Below are 15,328 nucleotides of genomic sequence, written 5' to 3'. Positions count from 1 at the left end.
CTTTTGTGAATGATACTACACAGTGATATAGAATATATGTTCATGTCTGAGAGGTTACAGCTTGCCAGGTGTCTTTTGTTCAGTGTCCAAGATCTTGAAGTAAGAATCGGAGCAGCAGTGGTTGTATAGAGTATAGAGTTGTATTTTGTAACCTATCCAGAGTCATATATCTCTAATGGGTTTGAAATTCATCAGTTATATCTGTAATTTATTTCTCCTCAGTGTTGTAAGGACTCACCATATATCATTACACACATGCACACAGCTATCCAGGCGCATATTTACATGCCTCACATACACATGCAAACACACAGGGGGAGTTAATTGCTTGCCTTCCCCATTGAAGCATGTCTCGTACGCTTCATTTAATCCATTGCTTCATCTAAAGACTTTATTACAGCTCCATATGTAGCCTGACCTGGAATATGTGCTGTGAACGTATGTAGTGAGAGTGCCTGCGAGAGCACGTATAGATAGCAGATTCTCAGCTTTCTGTCTAAATGTCTATGTAGTGTTTCTGGGTGTGTTTGTATCCTTGGAAAACCAGGTCTTCAGAATCACAGAACCCCATCCATATTCAATCACATTCCCTATGAATAAATTAGGAAAAGAACAATTTTCCAGTTATAGATGGGTTGCCATGCCCCCATATTCCTTTGCATGTCTCCCAACCACAAGACTTTTATATCCCGGCCCCCTGCTTTTTTTTTTTTTTTTTAAATGCCTCTTTATCGTGTGTGAAGGCAGCAGATGACTCAGAGTAGCCCAGTGGTCATCTGGGAGGTGAAGTGTGAATATAGCCTAATAACAACTGCAGTCTTGCACCATGCCGAGTTAGTAAAGCATTTACAGCCTTTTTTTGATTTTATTTCTCTTTTGTGTCGTGGCCGTTCATTGTGTTTCATGTGATATTGCCTTGCCCCGGGGCACCTTTGATGTGTAAACCCCCCCCCCCCTCACCACCACCACCACCACCACCACCACCGTGTGACAGCCATACAAAAGCCTTCCCATCACCTCACACTTAGCCTGGATATCCACGTAAACAAACATACACAATTCAGACTTTCCCCCTTTCCCTGCAGGCATGTGCATATACTCCATTCCCAACTCTCTCCCACCTATGACCTCCCTCCGCTCCTAAGATGTATTCATAACCAACTCTGTTCCAAATCCATTTCACACATTCCCTGGTTTCCTTTTGATATTCAAATGTGCTTGTTTACATGTTGTCCAGCAAACAAAAAGAAAAGTCTGGCTGAGTCCCCTATCCAGGCCATATAGTTACAAACCGCTCTTTCTCGCTCTCTCTCTGCCCACACCTCTTATACCTAATGCTCGGATGGAGGTAGAGGAAAAAAAGCTGTATTAGGGGCTTCTTGTTTATGTATAATAACATCATGTTCCCATGAGAGGAGGAGGAACCGGGCGAGCAGGAGGAAGAAGAGAGTGGCAGCTGGGAGCGACCAGAAGTGGTGTTCCTTGTCAAGCTGATTTGTAAACCCCAATGTGGAGGGGAGGGAGAAGAGGTGCAAATGGAAAACTGTCTAGTGGGAGACGAGGGTGGAGGTGATGGTGGGTGGGATATCAGGGGTTGGGCTAGCAGATGCTGATAGTCAGGTGTTCACAGAAGTGTGTGTGTGTGTGTGTGTGTGTGTGTGTGTGTGTGTGTGACGTGAGGTAACAGAAAATGCATGTTTCTGCCAAGTGATGTGTGATGTTACACACTTTGGCCAAACTGGGATTGCTGGGGGTGGAATGTATTACGTTTAGGGGAAAGTCAGTTTTTGGAAAAGCTTGAACATTTCATTTCATTTCAATAATAGGGTCATTAGAGGAGGTTTGAGACACATCACCATCACTGACTGCCCCCCAAAAACAGCATACACCCTTCATTTAGATAGCTCTTTGAGAAAGCTAGCTATCATGTTTTCCAGGTCTAACCTCGTTCTACACCAAAGTACCACTTTCAGATGGGTTCCTCACTCAAAATTACAGACTTGCCTTTTCAAATCCTCTTTTTCCAATCATTTATTCTCTTCATTTGTTTTAAAAATTCAAGGATAATGGTTGTTCACTCATCTTGTGTAGTGATCAATACTTGACTTCCGCTGACCTTGCAATTTATGATTTATCATATTCGTAAACGGAGCCTTAGATGGAACTGAACTCTGTTCGTGAAAAAAAAAATCAATAATTATTATAGGATTATGACGCCGGAATGTCAAAGACAACCTGCTTAGCCATATTTAATTCCTTGCATTTTAATTTCTTTTCTCCTCTCCTTGCTTTCTTGCTCTGTCAAGATTTGATGTTTCACGAATATCTTTCTTTTCTGGTGTTAACGTTCTCTTGATCTTTGCTAATTGGAGTTTTGATATTTTAAGACTTGTGTGCGTAGGTGGCTCAACATGGAAGACCCAATAACAGATCAAAAACAGATCATAAGCAATAAGCAATGTGTTGTATGTTCATATTGACCCACCATAAGTAAATGCCAAATTATTTAATGTCACGGTTCTCAAAGAAAGAGTACATAAAGTACTAGTGCCACTTTTTTCTCTCCAGAATGCTTATTTCTTGTGTATGAGCAAACATGATTTTACTTGACTATGGAGTTGGATTTATTTTTTAACTGATTCATAATCTGTAACAGATTGAATTCAATAGGCATACATTATATAAGGGAGGTAATATTATTAGGGATCTCAATCGATTCAAATAATTGCGATTAATCGCACGATTGGCCATAGTTAAATCGCAATTAATCGCTAATTAATCACACATTTTTTATCTGTTCTAAATGTACTTTAAAAGGGATATTAGTACGTTTTTAATGCTAATATCAAAAGTTTGGGGTCATTTAGAAATTTCCATTCCACTCCATTATAGACAGAATACCAGCTGAGATCAGTTGCATTGTTTTTTTTAACCAGAGCAGCAGTTTTCAGATTACATTATGTACATAATTGCAAAAGGGTTCCCCAATGTTTTCTCAGTTAGCCTTTTAAAATGATATCAGATTAGTAAGCAGAATGGGCCTTTGGAACGCTGGATGAATGGTTGCTGATAATGGGCAATGTAGATATTGCATTAAAGATCAGCCACTTTTTTCTAAAACAGTCGAGAACCCTTTTGCAATTATGTAAGCACATAATGTAATCTGAAAACTGCTGCCCTGATTCAAAAAAACAATGCAGCTGATCTCAGCTGATATTCTGTGTGGAATGGAAATTTGTAAGTGACCCCAAACGTTTGACCGGTAGTTTATGTATGCCAAGTTATGACATATATGACATGTCCGACATGCTGTAATTGAATGACATATTGTAACCGAGTCTACACTTGAGTTCTGTACCCGCCAGGAACACCACTAGAAAATGAAATGTTTCCCCTCTTGCTCCAGTGCCAGACCTTTATGAATCGCTTTGTTCCAGCAGCAACATAACTGGGCTTGTACATATAAATGTGAGGTACCTCTGTTGCCTGACAGGCTATTACTGTGAAAAGACTTTATTTGTGTTCAGCATGAAAGCAAATATGGAGCAGCTCTGCATATTGTGGAAAACAGGCACACATACACACACATTCTGCATTGGTCCTAGCTTTCAGTAGTTGTTTTGTATGTGTTAGCTTGGGCTCATCATGTTCAATTTGCTTGTACATAGATTTCAGCAAGGTTGATTGGTTAAAACATTAGAGATATGACTCCCCTCCTATTTCAAGACATACACACACATACACACAAATGCAGTGTTGGATTATCATCTGCTGTGGGACCATTGATTGAATTAGAGTAGCTCTGGTGCTGAAATTAGAGTGGAGCTTGGAGACTGTGTGGAAAAATGCACTGTGGCTTGTAATAATGATATCAGGTTTTTACTGTATTGTTCTTCACCAAAGCTCTGGTTTGAAAGCTGAAAGATAGAAGCATGATAATAGAAAAGACATTGCAGGTGGTTATTTAAAGACAGATATTAGAGTTGCAGCATTTGACTCACTGTTGATATGTTATACGTTTGTGAACCTACTAAAACTAAGCATTTTACAGAATCTTTACATATTTGATTTTAGTACATTGCACTTTGCGTGTAGTTGTTTTAATTTCATTTAGCAATTGTGACTCTACATGTTTGGACAAAATGTGGATCACATATGATTATCCAAACACAAGCCAGCAACACCTGTTGGAATAACTTGGTACAAGCCCTGGAGTAAAACTGGATGAAAATGAGTCCTGTGTTAACCATAGCACTTTCACTGCATTAGGTGCTGCATGCAAGTCTTTTTCAGTTATTTCATCCATGCAATGATGGCACAGCTGAGAAAGCTGGTTCTCATTGCCAAGCATCAGATATGGCCAATGTCTGCAAGATATAGGGAAGCAGATTGTCAGATAATCAAAATGTAAACTTTTTTTTTTTAGGAAGAAACTCTTTATCTCACTAAGACCTTCTGAGATAAAACATAAACATGGCCAAAGTTAGAGTTATGACCTTTTCACATGACATCAAGATATAGACCCTGGCGAGGTGACGCACAGATACTGGGAGTCAGACATTAAATGCAGTAAGAAAGTGGAAGTGGGAAGAATAGAGATGACAGGGAGGATGCAGAGGACAACAGAAGGAGAATAGAACAAGGTTGTAATAGTTTACACAGTGCTGGCATTTAATCAGAGAAAGAAGAGCTTGGTGTATTTTCCCAACCTAAGGGCTAATTTTAATCAGCATTGGTCTTGTCATTATTGGCGGCTTTGACTGTCACCTCTGTTTACTTTTAATTTTAGACCTGCTGATTGGAGAAGATGGAGAGATGAACAAATGAAAAAGGGAGGGAGTGAGCGAAGGAAGGGTGGAAGAAGGGCATGTGGGACATGAGGCTGTAGAGACCTTGGCACCAGCACCGTAGCAGATTTAATGGTAGCTAGACAGACAAACACTCACCTCTTGCTTTCCCAGCGTGCAACAGGTTCCTCCGGTAAAGAAGAGGGTGTGTGATGTGCTGTCGGATTCCCTGCTGAGGGTCCAATCAAAGATGTGATGGCACTTGGTTTTCTGGCCGATTAGTTCTTCTGGTCTTTATCCACAAGCGCACACGCACACACAATCTAACAAAAATATACTAGGCGGACCTGGAAGGAAACCTTGTGTTTTTGAGAATGTTATCTGTGACTTACTCTTAAGGATCATACTGATGCTTTATAAAGGTTGTATCCGCAGTGCCAGCTGTTTGTTTTCTTCGATTGGTTGGTTGATCCTTCTTCTTCATTCCATACTGAAACAATTCAAAACTTAGATGAACTGTCATGAAATGTTCTACATACAGACTGCTATTTCCTCTAGCGCCACCAGCAGGTAAACATTTTCAATACTTCAGCATGTTACATTTGAATTTACTGTAGCTCAAAGCTCTACTGTGCCAAAGTACAGCTTCGCAGAGCCACTAGCATGGCTATCGAATAAGCTTATTTTCCAACATTGCCACCAATTGCCAACAGATTGAAACTGAACTGTCATTGCTGAAGTTCGAAAGACAAACAGTGTACATTTCCAGCTGTTCAAAGGGTTTTTTTCCTCAACAAAAGTCCCTTACAAAAGATGACTCTTCCTCATGTCTCAAAAGAGACATTCTGTACAATTAATATTCATTCTGCTTCTGGAGTGCATTGTTGTCATACCACCACTGACAGATGTGCATTCATTAAACTCAAGACCACAGAGACACACTGTTTGCCACAGTGAGGCTTTTAATAATTAATCCAACTCAATTTACACCTGAATTTATTTATACTATTATTTATTTATACCGTTTATTCTCGGCTAAGGGGTGGATCTGGTCTCCTGGTTGGTGGAGCAGCAGATACCATCCCATCAAATTAATTTTAATAATAGAAGCCTCTCGTTAAGACCCAATCAGACATGAAGACAGTCTGAGTGGAATTGGATGCCCGGAATTGACCAGAGAGTCATATATTATTGACACGGAAATCGTTCTTATTAAATCAGCAGGTTTCAACTCTGTGAATATGCAGCCGACTGCCAGTCTGATTCTTTCGCAAAAAACACACACACACACACACACACACACACACACACACAGACACACACGTTTAAATGTGTTGAGTTGTACATGGAGAATATTACCCGAATTGATCATTCCCAAACTAATTTCCATAGCATAACAGCTACAGACAAATGAGGCTATCGAGGTTGAAAATTGGATTATTTTATACGTTGCTGGCTAGTGGTACAGATGAGGTGCCTCAATCAAAGGAAGAGCACTGCCTCACTCTTTGCAGAATCCTACCTGTCAAAAATTAATCTCGATATTTTGATGTTAAATCCTACTCATGCTGTCTTGACCAGAACAGCCAATTGTTTTCATGTTTGTAAGCCTACGTTGTGTGTGTGTGTGGGGCATGATTGTGAGTCAATTACAATCAGAGATACTAGCAATCTAACTTAAGTTATATCCCTTCTAAATCTAGTAATAGTTAGAAAGTGCTTTACAGATGACAATTTAAAACGAGGAAAAGCCAAGTGAGTTTCAGGATACCTTTTCAAATATTTGCACATTGAATCCACATAATTATTGAATTGTTATATATTGCTATATATGTGGCAGTGCTGTACATGTACACACATACACCCTCAAACAAGGAATTATGAGTATGTGAACTAACTTCCGTCCTTTTTTCCATACAGGCACCCAAATTTAGATTGCGGACACAAAGCAGAATCAAATAACTTGTAAATTAGGGATTACGACTGTTCCTTTGCCCGCCTGTCTGGATTTCCTCATCTCACCCTCTCTGACACACTCGCAGATGCATACAGAAACACTCTGGTCCCAGGAGATGTTGGAGTGTGTTAAAGAAGGCATCACACGTTCGTTCTTTTCCTGCCTAAATCTAGGCAGGGCCAGAATTCATCACAGGATCAAACCCATTTCTCATCAAGCCCAGAAAAGTGTAGCTAATGCAATTTCACTAAGTCACTGCCTGACTTGATTACATGTGGGCTGGGGAGCGCGTGCTAAAGCCCCACAGGGGGCGGGATGGGTGTCACTGTGTGAGTGTGTGCCAGCATACGGTATCTGTGTAGTTTAGGTTGATCCCTTTATTTTAGAATCTGTGTCAGTACACCACTTGTGTGTGTGTGTGTGTGTGTAAAGCCATTGTACCATATGTGTATACATAGCAGTACCTGTCTGTTTGTACCCCTTAAATCCATGGATGTTGTTATGGATAGAAGTTGTGTGTCATGTCTGCTTCGGTGTGTGTGTTGCAGACGGAGCAGTGGTCCTCGAGGGGGATTTCAGGCAGATTTGGCCACATTAGAATGTGTCGCTTCTTCCTTTCCAGCTTTCAGTTGCCGTCACACTGAGCACCACACCTCCACTCACCCCTCCCACTAATCCTGGATCAGACCACACACCAAGGGACTGAAATGCGCAGACACTCATCCAGACAACACTAACGAATACTCAAGCACACAAAAAAACAAAATGGCACTTTTACACATTATTTCGAGAGACTGTTGGCAGCAGTTTGGTGGCATCCTGACCTGAAACCGAAGCCACCCTGTCACGTCTAGACAACTCTGAACAATCCCATGCATATTAACGGTGGCCTATTTAATATTCATCAGTGCTATGCCCTGTTGGCAGCTGGTCCCAGACCCCATGGATCAATGAGGTCTCTTCCTCGCTTCTTTGTCTGACAAGGATGCACATGTTTAGAGCATGAAATTAAATTGGTCACTGTCATTTGGAATACATACATGGTAGTCAATTTGGTGTGTGTGTGTGCGTGTGCGTGTGCTTAGTTGCCGGTTAGACGTGGTTCTTGGAGCAGACAGGTAGCGCTAACTTCCCCAGAGTCTGTGACATGTTGATGTTATTCATGGGAACTTGAATGTTTGAAAGTTGATGACAAGAAAACAAAAGTTTAGCCAGCTCTTTCCACGTTGATGATGATAAAAAAAAAAAAAAAGAGAGAGAGAGAGAGAGAGATGGCGGCAGCAGCTTTGTTTAGGAGCCTGTAATTGAGTCTTAATTGAATTGGCACCGAAGGAGAGATGGAGAAAGAGAGTTTAAGTGAATTGGACCTCATCTCCGTCTCCACTTAGCAACGCAAATGTGGGCTTACCGTGCAGGCAAATATCATGGCTACAGATCAGAATCCGAAACCCTTGATTTGAAAGTTTTGGATGATTGAAAGCTTCTCTTGTCATTTTAATGAAAATACGGAGTGTTGTCTCCCATACTTTTCAAACGAAACACAAAGAAATGTATAATGGAGCCCGGCACGGGGAGCAATGGGTTGATATACATTTGAATGCTAGGCAGGCAGCGCATGAAAATTCGGAACAGGCTTTCGCACTATGGCGAAGTGTCTTTGTGTTATATATCACACAAGCTTTGCAAGGTCGTATTGGACATACTAATGAAACAGAAGAAAACAGCAGAGCAAGGCTTTGTGCCAAACTGAAATCTCACCATTTCAGAACACACATGCACACACACACCCTTACCCTTTTCGAAACCCTATCAAAGTAGCTTGGATCACTGTCTTATTTGATTTCTGTCCAGTTTCTCCTCTTAACTTACTCTGTAGACTTGACACCGACTCACAACCCTTTTCAACATGAAAGTTCAGTGTGCATGTTGATCTTACAGAGCCTTAAAATTTTGGAAGCAAACTTTTCCCCGCACACAGAGCTCAATTGTTAATGTATCAGACTCCCTTGGTTTTGAATCTAGAATTGCATAGCATTGTCTTGTTTTTCCAGTCTCATGGATGTATTGTTACTGAGTGCGCACCTAAATCAAGAAATTCTAATGAATAACATTTTCTCCACTGCATAAGGCAGGATTGCCACACACTGCTCTCCCTTCACTATTCTTATTCATCAACTTCACCTGCAAACACTGTATAAACATATACATAAGCATGTGTGTGTGCATTCATGCATAGTATTCTTTCAAAACCTGTGTATACACACACACACACACACACACACACACACACACAAAGACAGACGATCTTTGCAGTTAGCTGTATTGACAACGAGCCGCAATTTCTTCTCCATCAATTATATTGATTACTTCAAGATGAGTGGAGGTAATGAGCTTCGGTGTTCTGTCTCTCCCCTATGATCTCTCCTCTTCCTCTGTCTGCAGCCCCATCCCCTCAGCGTCTAACTCCCCAATTCCTTTCTGAGCATGTAACATGGCAATGATTTTCTGATTAACCCTGTTAGCTGTGATGGGTTCACCCATGCAGTGAGGCAGGGGCATGGAGGAGTGCGAGCATATGGGATGCATTTAGATTTGTGATGGAGAGCTGCACTTATTGAGTGATGTGTTTATTAGGGCTGAAGTTGTGGTCCTTTACCGACTGAATATTGAAATATTTGAGAGTGTTGCATAATAATTTATGGTTTAAAAAAATATATTGATTAATGTAGGGGAACTTCATTGTAGTGTATATATGATTCCCACATTTACATTTTACATACTGTGCAGTTTAAGCACCCCATGCTACAACACTACTATGCATAAACGTTGATTTTGAAATGTTTGGTTGAGTCAAGTCCTGTCTCCTATGTTCTAGGTGGTGCTGATGACAACCTGATCGAAGGGGGAGAAATGAAGTTTGTGTGTAAACCAGGAGCGAGGAACATCACCGCCATCTTCCAGCCTCTTCTCAGGTACTTTAGTGATACACTGAACATCCAGCCAAAAATGGATTTGGATGTGATTTCAAGATGTGTTTCTAGTTCATCGGGAATGTGATCAGCAACACAAAACAACAAGAAGTCTATAGTTGCTCATCTGCAGTGAGACACCCCCTATTGAGTAAGTGCTGAAGTAGTGTACTAGTGCGACGACTGTGGACTGAGCAGAGTCACAAGCAAATATAAATTAAACTGTTACTGTTAGTTTTACAGTAGATGAATGAGGCAAGTCAATAAAACAGTTACAGCAGTCTGACCACCCAAGATGTAGTTATATCATCACTAAAGTGTTATCCTGGTATATTCTGTGGACAGAAACATTACACTGCTGCTTTTAATATATGCACAATGCTTAACATAAGGACATTCTGATGTACGACACTTCTGATGTCCAGCAATAGGCAACTTAATTGGATCAGATTAAAATAGAGTTAATGACCAACTGAGCCTGCTGTCTTTACCGGAACAGTTTGGGCAGGATTCGATTACTATACTTTACTTTACAAGATGTGTGAAAGGGCCGCTAGCATCATACTGGTCTGTCAGGGAGGGATGGCCAAGACACTCAAGACATATGACGGCTGGGACATGACTCAATACCAGTAAAATGTAAACTAATTATATTACATGGCCTCTTACTGACTGTCTATTGATTTCAGCCTTTTTAATGTTTAGTGGGATATCGTAAATCAAACATGATGTAATATTCTGTACTTTAAGTTCCAAATATTTTGTTGATACTATCCCGGAATTGGGATTGACTACCACCCTCGCTTTAATTTCCCATTAAATTTGAGTATTGTGAAGGGTTGTCTTTGTGGCAATGTTCTGTATGTCTGGTAGTTTTCTATACAGCGCTGTGGTCCCAGCCGGGTCGTGTAAATCTAATAGTGAAGTGATTTAATTGAATTGGCCTCCATGCAGTGATACATTACCTTCTAGGATCCATTAAACAGAGATGTTTCCTACTTCCAATTTTAACATCAAGGTGCATAGCTTTAATGCATAAAGGAAGTATACGTGTTCAGTTTTGGCAAACACTTTGTTCATCCCTTAAATTTGTATAAAGTTGGCAGTTGACGGGTGTATTGACTGTGAAAGTATCTTAAATATTCAGCCAGTGGAGTGCTATAGCTTCACACAGGCCATCTGGGTAGTAACTGTACATGTACTACTGTATGAGGTAGCTAACTTGCTGGTTGGCTCCACAAAGTTTAATCTTAAAGTCAGTGAATACAGGTAAACTTGAAAGAAAAAAAAAAAGACAATACAGACAGTTTTTTAGAATTTGTTCAAGTATACTCGCAATTAAATTATACGTACCATATACCCTGACCACTAAACGTTTAGCTGACTACTAAACAGTATGGAATCGCATCCCAGAAAATCAGCCGGTTAATTTAGTTAAGATAGATTGCACAGCATCTATCAGATCCTTTTGCTCTTCATCACATCCCCACTAACCTAAGCTGCACTGTCAGTTGTCTTGTTAACTTTTGTTTGATTGAATGATGCTCTTTGAAAGCTGGTTACAAAGAGTAAGGACCGTCTTTGTATGTTTGTGTGTTGAAGTTGTGCATGCATTTGTCAATGCGTGCTTTAAAGGGGTGATAGAATGCAAAACCGATTTTACCCTGTCATAGTTGAATAATGACAGTTCGGTGGGTAAATAGGACATACATAGAAGCTCAAAATCCCATTGACACCCTTTTACTATGAAAATTTCATATTTTGAAACTGCCGCTGAAAACGGGCGAATCCCAACAAAGCTGGAAGTTGACGTCAACCTCCCAAAAACCGGAACCTTTGTCAGCCCATGGGTGTATTAAGAGAACGGTCACGCCCCAACATTTACATAGGCTACACAACTGACCTGAGATCAGTTAGTCTTCTGAATCTAGGTCGTGCAGATCTCAGAAAATGTATACATTGTTCATATGCTATTTTACCATTAAATTCACTTCTGAGAATTTTTTATGCGAGAAATCAACTACTTAGAGGTCAAATATGGGCCGTTTTACGAAAATTGATGTCTAATTGCAAATTTTGTCCGACTGTGTCGGACTTCAGAGGCTGGTGCTGCCTGTGTTGCTGCCTCGCGCGCCTGGCCTGCCTTCCTCCACAGACCCCGGTGTAACACTGGCTTGCTGTGAGCCCGATTGAGCTCCGGGCCGTCTGCAGCCCAGAGCACCTCATACCGCGCAAAGTCACCGTTTGGGCTGGTGGACTACTACCAAACGCCGCTGCTCTGACAGAGCTCCAGGGCCTGCAACTCCCCTCTTCCTGCTAGCTAGCTAAATGCCCGGTGTATGTGAGTGAAAGCGCGGTCAGCGAGCTTGTTACGCCATTATTCTCTTACTACAGATTCTAGTTAATCTAATGTGTAATTATAATGTGTTGAGTTATTTAAACAAACGATTGGGAAAATAAACGCCGCTTGTCCATGAGTCTCATTGATAGAGCCTGCGGCTGGATGGAGCTCTATCAATGAGAGCTAGCTAGCCTCCTCTTAGAATTCCTCTGGAATTCACAAATATTCATTAACTTGAAATCGGACACCGTTGTTAGCTTTATAAAAAATATAGTTAGATGTTGTATAAGTGGCGTGGCGCCAATTAAACTATAAATGTTAATTACGAATTACGACCAAAATTGAAGCTTACTAGCCGCAATCTGTACACATAGGATTGCAGGGACAGTCGCAGCTAACGAAACCCATACAGCACACAAATATTCATTAACTTGAAATCGGACACCGTTGTTAGCTTTATAAAACATATAGTTGGATGTTGTATAAGTGGCGTGACGAAATTCAAACTGTAAATATACTCGAATTACGACCAAAAATGAAGCTAACTAGCCGCAATCTGTACACATAGGATTGAAGGGACAGTTGCAGCTAACGAAACCCTTACAGCTCACAAATATTCATTAACTTGAAATCGGACACAGTTGTTAGCTTTATAAAACATATAGTTGGATGTTGTATAAGTGGCGTGACGAAATTCAAACTGTAAATATACTCGAATTACGACCAAAAATGAAGCTAACTAGCCGCAATCTGTACACATAGGATTGAAGGGACAGTCGCAGCTAACGAAACCCTTACAGCTCACAAATATTCATTAACATGAAAACGGACACCGTTGTTAGCTTTATAAAACATATAGTTAGATGTTTTTATAATGGGATCGAAATTCAAACTGTAAATATATACTCAATTACGACCAAAAATGAAGCTAACTAGCCGCAATCTGTACACATAGGATTGAAGGGACAGTCGCAGCTAACGAAACCCTTACAGCTCACAAATATTCATTAACTTGAAATCGGACACAGTTGTTAGCTTTATAAAACATATAGTTAGATGTTGTATAAGTGGCGTGAGGAAATTCAAACTGTAAATATACTCAAATTACGACCAAAAATGAAGCTAACTAGCCGCAATCTGTACACATAGGATTGCAGGGACAGTCGCGCTAACGAAAACCCTTACAGCTCACAAATATTCATTAACTTGAAATCGGACACAGTTGTTAGCTTTATAAAACATATAGTTAGATGTTGTATAAGTGGCGTGGACGAAATTCAAACTGTAAATATACTCAAATTCGACCAAAAATGAAGCTAACTAGCCGCAATTTGTACTGTACACATAGGATTGCAGGGACACGCGCAGCTAACGAAACCCGGTACAGCTCACAAATATTCATTAACTTGAAATCGGACACCGTTGTTAGCTTTATAAAACATATAGTTATATGTTGTATAGCTAAGTGGGCGGACATGTGTGTAACATTTGGTAAGAGATTGCTGGTGTAACAAGCTCGCTGACCGCGCTCTCACACACGGGCCATTTAGCTAGCAGGAAGAGAGGAGATGCAGGCCCTGGCGCTTTGTCAGGGCAGCGGCGTTTGGTAGTAGTCCACCAGCCCAAACGGTGACTTTGCGCGGGTATGAGGTGCTGTGGGCTGCAGCAGCCGTTCCGGAGCTCAATCGAGCTCACAGCAAGCCGGGGTCTGTGGAGGAAGGCAGGCCAGGCGGCGAGCCAGCAACACAGGCAGCTGAACTCCGACACACAGTTTTACCAAATTTGCAATTAGCCATCCATTTTCGTAAAACGGCCCATATTTGAGCTTTATATCGTTGATTTCTCGCATAAAAAAGTCTCAGAAGTGAATTTGGTAAGGAAACATTGCAGTGTCTGGAATATGAGATTCTGTCGCGTTTCTAATGTATGTGTATTGGAGATTCGCTCAACCAATCAGCGCGCGTCTCTATGTGTGTGTACGGGGCTAAGGCTCAACCAAGCAGCGCGCAGCTCATCTAAATATTCATGACCATGCCATATTTGGAAGAAAAGCTCTTGTTACAAATAGGGCCAAAACACAGGGATGCATAAGGGCCAATAAAATATCAACCAGGCCATTTTCAGCCCAACTAATGTTACATACCCCATTAGGAGACCATAAGGAACAGTGTGAAATACCCTATATAATCATTCTATCACCCCTTTAATGTCTTTCTTTTTATCTGTTTATCTCCCTTTACCGATGCATTGGCCCTGAATCGTTCTCTCAGTCCGTCTGTCTCACTCTGTTACACACTTTTATTCTCTCTCTGACACACACACGCACACACACACTCATGTTGACGTTCGACCCCTGTTCACTGTAGGTCAGGCCAAGCTTTTGTCTGAACAAATGAGCAAAACTAAAACGGTGACTAGCTTTCTGCTCACCTATCCCATGTTGTCTGTAATGGTTCGTATCAATCACACCAAACTGCCTTGCACAAAGTGCCCTCTCTTCTCTCTCTCTCTCCCTCTAACTTGCCCTCTCCAGACTTGTAGTGCCAATGGAGCGCTGTTTCTTGCAGATGGTTTTCTAATGGCAAAGCTCTGGCACTCCGCTGATGGATCACTACACCTCCTGCAGTCATCCATGCAACTCATGGCAGCTTTAATGGCAGAAACATTTGGGGGTTGCGGCACAGGAAATCAGTGGGGTGTGTGGCAATGTGTGGGCATATGAGACATCAGGGTCTTAATGTTTGATTGCAAATGTTTCTTTAGGTGTTGCCGTATATTTATCTTTCTCCTCCTAATTCAAGTGTACTATATTATTCTTGTGTGTCTGTTTTTCAAATCTTTGTTTATATCTGGTTTCCAAAGGTCCACAACATTTGCAAATGCCATCATCAGAAATTTTATACAATGATGTTCTACCTTCCAGTGGTTACTTAGTCATGTATGTACAACACAATATTACAATGTAATGTTAAGCCTCAGAGTCATGCGGAGCATTGTGGATTCCATCCTGGGGCCTGTATCATGAGACAAGATTAGTTGGTTAGCCAGCTATTGGGCTTGACTTTTCTAGTATCACAATGCTTACTCACTTTTAATTATGGTAGATCACCATGATAACCCATGATGCATAGCTTACCTGCTCCAGAGGGTTAACTTCAGAGAATCGAATTAACATGTGTCAACAGCCTACGTAATGACCTATCAGATCAATTAAATGGCTTGTATCATAAGTCCCAAACTCATTTATAGCCATAGCCATACTTTTTATATTTGG

At 41.0% G+C, this 15,328-nt stretch overlaps 1 protein-coding gene across 2 annotated transcripts in view; it reads left to right on the top strand.

The window, feature by feature from the left end:
- exoc4 (exocyst complex component 4) overlaps window positions 1-15,328 on the top strand; it is a 120,768-nt gene that overhangs the window by 33,983 nt on the left and 71,457 nt on the right. For both annotated transcript variants that reach the window (XM_039791391.1, XM_039791392.1), the window contains exon 11: window positions 9,620-9,716. In XM_039791391.1, the coding sequence (XP_039647325.1) occupies window positions 9,620-9,716 (97 nt within the window). The remainder of the gene's footprint in view (window positions 1-9,619; window positions 9,717-15,328) is intronic.

Source organism: Perca fluviatilis, chromosome 23 (genome assembly GCF_010015445.1).
Source record: "Perca fluviatilis chromosome 23, GENO_Pfluv_1.0, whole genome shotgun sequence".
NCBI lineage: Eukaryota > Metazoa > Chordata > Actinopteri > Perciformes > Percidae > Perca > Perca fluviatilis.
Note: the sequence above shows the minus strand (reverse complement) of the source record. Positions and strands in the feature narration are given on the sequence as shown.